This window comes from Apis laboriosa, unplaced genomic scaffold, assembly GCF_014066325.1.
Source record: "Apis laboriosa isolate Shangri-la unplaced genomic scaffold, ASM1406632v1 scaffold69_cov144, whole genome shotgun sequence".
Taxonomy (NCBI): domain Eukaryota; kingdom Metazoa; phylum Arthropoda; class Insecta; order Hymenoptera; family Apidae; genus Apis; species Apis laboriosa.
In genome coordinates, this window is record NW_025224165.1 from 1,297,253 (window position 1) to 1,305,903 (window position 8,651).

The following is an 8,651-nucleotide window of genomic DNA, read 5'->3' on the forward strand; positions in this document are numbered from 1 at the left end:
ATCTTTTACATAGATGAATAATTAGCAATAATTAATATTGCAAATTTATGATACGCACTTATAAATATTCTTAAGCCAAAAATTGATTATCAAATGATTGAAAAAAAAAATAATATACATAATTAATAATAATATACATTATTATAATAATAATATATATAATAATATACATTAATATACATAATAATATACATTATTAAATAAAAATAATAAATTTGTTTAAAATAGAAATAAAATATGAAATCCATTATCAATAAAATCCATTATCTATAATTTTTAATAAGTTATTTTTAATAAATGCTTAAAATAAAATAATAAAATCACTGAAGAAAGAGAACAATACTTATCTTCTAAAAAATATCTAAAATTCTATATTTTTATATCCATTTTTCAATTTAATTTATTACTTATTGTGCATCAATGAAATTACAATAAATGAACATAGAACGCATTAATATTTTAAAATAATTCTAATATCCGAATATTAATCCGAATAATTGGAAGTGATATTTATTTTTTATAATAATTATATTATATTATTTTATATATTTCATCTATCTCTATTTCATTTATTTTATTGAACGAGTTCACATCGACATTCTTCTTCATTGCGTTTAAAATAAGGTAGACAATTATCATGCTTGTATTTGCCATTCTCATTATTGAAAAAGCAAAAAGGCATTTCATTCCAACAATCTGGATTCCTTGAAAACTACAAATATATAAAAGAAAAATAAATAATTATAATCGAAAATGAATCAAATACATGATATAAATATAAATTTTATGAAAAATATTGTACAAATAATTATAATCTATATAATCAATCGATATAATTATTAATAATTTAAATTAATTTAATTATATCGAAAATTTTATATTCATATTTATAAATTCATTTCATATAAATAATTTATTTATGCGATGTATAAATATATAATTTTTAATTCTTTTGCAAATTATAATTCATTACAATTATATATATAATAAATCTCATTTATTACCTGACAATGATCATAAATTATTCCCATTTTGGATGTGTCAATGCAAGCATTAAGTTTGCTATAATAATGATGATCGTAATTGCATGGAACTATGATATGCATGCCATTATCGAATTCGAGCCAGAAATTTGAACGATCGGACCCTTCGTTGATTCCAGTTAGAGGTCCATTGGTCATTACCAAAGCTTCAATGGTTGCGTTTAAAAAGCGTTGATCATAATATAACATGTTGGCCAAAATTCCTGGCATAGAACAAACCACAATGAACGACACCGTGATGAAATACATCGTGATCAATTTTCTGGACAGAGCACATAAAGTTTCAACAACTTATTCTTGATGACTTTCGATGCTAGCGTATATAAGTAGTTATCGCCGTGATAACTACGTATGATACTTCCGTATCATTGTGATTGACATTGTTAATAATTTTTTTTCTCTCTCTTTTTTTTATTTTATATAGCGATAACAATGAAACAGGATATTATTCTGAAATAATATGTTATTTATACTTATGTTTAATATAATTAGACATAATATATCATCTAATATATTTTAATCAGAATTATAAGTGAAAAATAAAATAAAATTTTTTGGAAAAATAATAATAGTTTTGATTTAATTTAATAAATAAATATATATATATATATATATATTATATAATATAATAATATAATATAATATAATATATAATATATATATATATATATATAATATATATATAATATGTTAGTATATTATCTATCTATTAGATTTTGTTTATCTGATAAAGATCTGATTATTACATTTCCGTTACAATTTCAATAAAATAAGATTTAAATCTTATTAAATGTATTTATTATAAATGAATTTGCAAATTTTATGAATTACAAAAAGTTAAAATATAAAATAATCTATACTAATGTTTATTCAAGATTGTATATGAATGAGATTGTGAAACTGAAATAAAAAAAAAAAAATGTAAAGAAAATTTATTCCAAATTCTAATCAATCGAAATGAATTAAATTTTCTTTATTTCTATTTGTGTTATAATGTATTTGTATTGTAATATAGAATTAACATAATATAGAATTATCTAATTTTTTATGAACAAATCTAATTTTATTTGTTTCATTTTATTATTTAAAAAACAAAATAGAAGAGGAAATAGAAACACTTTAACAATTTGTATAATAATCACAATTATTATATAAATAATCACAATTATATATAAATATTTTTTCATTTATTTATTGTTTTAAATAGTATAAAACTACAAAGTACTAAAAAAAAATCATTTGTACAGACAATATAATATACTTTTGATAAGAATAATACTAAAATGACACACTAACTAGATATAAGTATATGTTATCAATTGTTAATCTAATAATAAACTTTAGTTTTTTTAATTTATAATATATTGTAAATCATCACTTTAATATTGCTGGAAAACAGTAAAAAATGAAATGATTAATAAATATAATATGAATCAATTAATATGAATTGTGTAAAGAAATTATTTTAACAGACATTGTTATTTTAACATTTTTTATATATTTTTATTAATTTATTATATATTTTTATTATTTTATTATATTTTTTATATATGATATATTTTTCTTTATTAATATTATTAATATTTAATTCCTATATATTTTTATTCTAATGAAGTCTTTATAAATTATTAAATATTATTTAAAAAGATTTTAATAGAATCTTTATATAATAGAATACATTTATTTGATTTTTATAAAGCTAATAAAAAGTTAATAAGAAAAATCATCAAACTTAAAAACTTAATTATAAAATTTTGAGAACATATAGAATATATATGAATATGTAATGTAAATTCATTTTAAGTAAAAATTAATTTTTGAAAAATCTATTTGATTGTTACGTGATTTTACAACTTATAAATTAAGAGATAAGAAAAGAAAAAGTAATTATTTAGAAAAAGAACTTTATCGATTTCTATATTTTTGAATAGAGGATAAGATTTTGAACAACTTTTTTCTATATAAATATGTTCTGATTGATGTTCTGATGTAAATATGTTCAAATTGTTCTGCCTTAATTTTCTAGACATATTGCAAAAATTGCTACTTTCTAATTTTTTGTTAATTTCTCCTATACATATACATCTTCTACATATATATTATATATTATATATATTATATGTATATGTATAAATATACATATATAAATAATATATATGTATATGTATAAATATAAATAATTAAAATGTAGAATATAATATAAATAATTGATAAATGATAATCATATATACGTAAAATTCAATATAATAATAATAACCATTTTAGAAATGGTTTTTATTATTTACGAAAGACTCCTTTTCATCTAATATATCATATGATCTTTATTTGAAATATAAAAGCATGATTCTGAACAATATATTTATATGAAATTAAAGTTAAAGTTTAGTGATATTAGCCTGGATAAATAATAATCCTAATAATCCTGATAATAATACTGATAATAATAATATTAATCCAAAATACAAATATTACAAGAGATTTTCATTCGAAGAATCTGTATTCTCTTTTATAGATGCTATAAACTAAAATTCAGATTAGATTTAACAATTCAATTTGGATTTAATTTATTGTATCTAACTATCGTTAAGAAAATAATCAATATACAAATATATAGCAATAAGATATATATTGCTACAATAGAATTTAGTTTTTACAAGTATTTCAGAAACTAAGACAAAGCTATGATAACATATAAAGAGAACAATAATTGTACAGAATATTAATAAGATATTTCAAGATAATATTTCGTAATATATTTCGTAATAATATATTTATAACATATTTCATAATCGAAATCAAAAGACTCTTTCTTTTAAATAATTATTATCATTTTTTGCAAATATTTCGAAAATTAAAGCTGAGCGATTTCTACAATACATTCAAAAATCATCGAAGTTAATAATATGCTTATTAATAATATGCTTTTTAAATAATTATAGATAAATCTTTGAATGAAACAGTAGATTGATTATAAGAAAAGTAAAACATAAAATATATAAACTAAGTAATTTAATTAACACTTCGAATGGAATTTATTTTTCTTTTTTGGAAAAAATCCAGCAACAAATGCAAATCACAGAGTTCGAAATTTTATTTGACTGTTTTCAGAATTCATTTATTTTGTTGATTGATTCTTAATGATTACCGATGATCAATTATTTTTTTATATATACAAGATATATGTATACATATATATACAGAATATTTCATTTTAACCTATCTAATTATTTTTTAAACTATGCATTATTTATGCATTATTGAACATATCTCAACTTAGGATTGATTTTTGAAACTTATATATTTTATATATATATATATATATATATATAATATATTTATATATATATATATATATATATAATATATTTATATATATATTATATTTATATATATTATATTTTGAATATATTATTATTTATTTATATTATATAATAATAATAATCAAGAGTTTCATGAGTTTTATATCATTTAAGTTTTTATATCATAATCAGATTTGTCTAGATGAAAACATTCCAAAATCTCAAGATAATCATCATTTTTTTAAAATAAAAATATATATTTTTATTTAATCAGGATTCATTACTATATTTAAAGAAATTTTAATAAAAATTTGAAAATTCGATGATGTTTTTATTATATATTATGCAATAACAAAAAAGATTGTATTTTCAAAAATTTATTACAGTCAATTTTGTATCTGAAATTTTATAAATAATTTTATTTTACAGAAAATCAATATTTGCGAGAAGAATTTTGAATGATTTGAAAATTAAGATTAAAAATTTTGTGAAAAATGTTTTTAGTAATGTTTTTTAGTAATGTTAGTTTCCTGCGTTATCGATATAACAGAATTATAATATCCATTGAGTGAAATAAAAATCTCATAATTTTTTTAAGATTCTTTTAGAAAACTATTATAATTATTAACATTAATTGAAATTTTTATGCTATATTGCATTCAAACTTTTCACGTTTTCTATTTTCTATCTATATTTAATTCTAAAATTAATAATAATCGAAGTTACAATGATAATAATATTAATATCATTATATCAATAATAATCAGCATCATACTTATTATCATATTTATAATCATAATTTTGATCACTAATCTTTGCTTAAGAATTATTTTATATTTTATTTTTATATTCTATAATCCATAAATGTTCTCTATGAATAGATATGAATAAATATGAATAGATATTTATATTTATAAAACAGAAATCCAATTATTAAAAAATATAATATATATATAAGTTTAATAAAAACATAATAAATGTGATAATGTATATTTATTTTTAATGTTAGTATATACATTTATCTAAGATTTTAGTGAAAGTAATATAATTTAATATAAAAATTTAATATAAAAATTTAATATAATCTGATTAAAAAGATTGAAGAGACTAAGATTTTCGATTTTGAAAAAACATAAAAAATGTTTGAAAAATAATACATTCTTTTCACTGTTGACTATTTTAATGTTAAATTGTTTTATATTATATTTTAAATTTTACATGTAATATATTGAAATAGATTTTTTTTATAAGAAATCATTTATTTATCACTTGAAGCGAAATTATTAATCTTAGTTGGATTAATAGTTGGATTATTACTGCATTGAGATAAGTTGTTATTAAGAAAATAGCTTTTTAATGAATTTCATTTTCTAATAATATAAAAAAAATATAATAAAAAAATATATAATAAAAAAAATGTTATCAATAACAATTATCTTTTAAGTTTTAGATCAGTAAAAACATATTTAAAAAAAAAATAATATAAAAATCATGAACGTTATCTTTGGTGTAAAAACAGAAATTGATTAGAATTACATTTTATTAATAATAATCTATTAAATTATTTTTTAATAATTTAATAATAATAATAATTTAATAATTACATAAATCATTACACAAATTATACAATAATATTAAATAATTAATATAGTTAATTAACCTTCTAAAGAAACAAAATCAGAAATCATCATACGATTTGAGAATCATAATTCTCTAGATATGATACTTATTTTTTATACATTTATAATGAATTTAGTTTTTGAATAAATACTCAAATGTATAAAAAAAAATCTAAAATGAAATGAAATTTATAGAATTATAGAAATGCTAAAATATATAAAAATATAAAATCTAAAATGAAGTAAAATTTAGAATTACAAATTAGATCCTTAACTTTAAATCATTAAAATTACAGGAACAATTTGTACATTTGCAATAGAAATAGGTTCAACAAGCTTTCATTGACACGTTTATAAGAATATTACAATTATAAGAATTTATAAGAATATTTTATTAATTATTATATTAATTTATTATATTATATTGTTATGACCGTAACAGATATCTTTGTGTGAAACGTCAATAATGTGAAATGTTGAACCAATATGAACCGCAACACAGGAAATGACAATATCGATTGTCATCGAAATCAAAAATTATTATCATGTATCGGTCATGGAACAAAAAAGAAATGTTGCTTTTCTCAAGAATATTATATTGTATAATAAATTAATTATTATTGTATTATATATATATACACACTGATATTGCAATATATATAAAAAATATATATACAAACTAATAAAGAAATATGTACAAACGATTGATCGATCCTTCTTCAAAACTAAATACTTATATAATCTTATTTTATGCTGTGTCGGTAACGTTGGCAATAATATTAAAATAAAAAATTTTTTACAAACTTTGAATCTTAAATTTCGAATCAACAAAAGTTTTTTATAATTATAATTCATCATTATAAATATAATTTTTATACATAAAACTATCTTTACAAATAAAACTATCTTTACAATTTCAGGGTGTGATAGGTTACCAGAAATATTGCTACAAAAAAATAATTTAATATTTATTAAATTTTTTTAGGAAATGAATAAAATTTATATATAATATAGTTCTATTATTCTATAATATAATTTTATTAGCGTAAAAATTAATCAAATTTTTTAATACATGCATAAATATATATATGAATGATATGTATACATGTACATGAAAATGTAACATAAATGTAATTATATTAGTTATATTTTCGTTTATTTTCTTTTTACCAACTTCAATATAAATAGAATTATAATAGCTGGTTTCAATATATATTCATTATTCTATTATAGTAAGCATTCTCATTTCTTGCACAATCAGTAATTCAGAATAAATACAAAAACAAGGATAAAAAATACTAATTTTATTCTTTATTTTGTTTTAATTATTAATCTTATTTATTCTCTCAAAATTATATAATTTATATATATATATAATTTATTATATATAATATATATAGATAAATTTATTATATATATATAGATAAATTATATATATTGCTTTTTAAGATTAATAGAATATAATAAAATAGAAATTTCAAGTTTAAACATATCCATATAAAATATCTTTGATAAAGATAGATAAAATTTTTTTTTTGTTTAAAAATGAAAAGATTTTTAATTTTTATTTTTTTGTGCTGAATTGTAAAAATTAGTTATCTGCCTACTACTATATTATATACTTTATCACTTTAATTTATCATCATAAAATTATTAATATAATAATATAAAGATATATTGCTTTGAAATTATTTTATTTTTAACTTACTTACAAAAAATAAGAAAATTGAAGATTCTGGCTTATCTTTTTTAATAGAAGATTAATAGAATGAAAATATATGAAATATTCATGATTTTTCAAATATCAAGGCAAAATACTTTTCAATATATTTTTATTCATATTAAAAATGAAATGATTTTAATGAACAGTATATTATTAAAAAAAAAGAAAATTATTATGATGATAAATTCGATTTCATAGAAAAAAAATTATTCGATGGAGTTAATACAAATAATAGAAAAATTACGTAAATATAACAGAAATCCATTTATCTGCTAAACCAAAAATGATAAGCAAGTAATTACAGCCAGCACATAAAAATATATCAAAAATTATTTCATTCTCAAACAAAAAGAAATTGTCTGATCCGTTTTTTTAGATGTATATTATTTTATTCCATTTATTTTTTATATAAACGGATAAAATTTGCAGAAAAATATAATAACTATGTTTTATTTTCATTTATAATATTGAGAGAGAGATACTTTTATGTAAAGTTTTAATAAATTTAAAAAAAATTAGTTTCAAGAACAATGAAAACCATAGAATGTGCTATTATTTTATATCAAATTTTAATTTTAACCATTATTAATGCTACAATTGTTTTCTATATTGACTCAATAACATAATATGAAACTGGTTCAAGATTCTTGAATTCTTAAAACAAAGAAAGAAATATTACATTAATTCATATTATATTAACTCATCAATATTGATAATAATTTTTTAAATTTTACATATTTTTAAATATATTTTAATATGAAATTTACTTTATGAAAATTTGTTTTATATCTTCTTTGTAATTTTATATTAAAATATAATTTTAATTTTAATCATCATAAATGATATAATTTTATGGTAAATCGATAATATTGAGAATGATAATGAAATGATAATCGAATTTTAAAGATCCAAAATTGTGAAACAAAAAAATACATTATTTATTATATTAGTTTAGATATCTTATATT

The 8,651-nt window shown here is 17.3% G+C and overlaps 1 protein-coding gene across 1 annotated transcript; it reads right to left on the minus strand.

Annotated features, from left to right (window-relative positions):
• Positions 1-374: 374 nt before the first annotated feature.
• LOC122719074 lies at positions 375-1,333 on the minus strand. The gene is made up of 2 exons (XM_043944611.1): positions 1,005-1,333; positions 375-712 (listed from the first exon to the last, which is right to left on the minus strand). Exons 1-2 carry the CDS (start codon positions 1,290-1,292, stop codon positions 575-577), a joined length of 426 nt encoding a protein of 141 aa, XP_043800546.1. The 5' UTR covers positions 1,293-1,333; the 3' UTR covers positions 375-574.
• Positions 1,334-8,651: the final 7,318 nt, after the last annotated feature.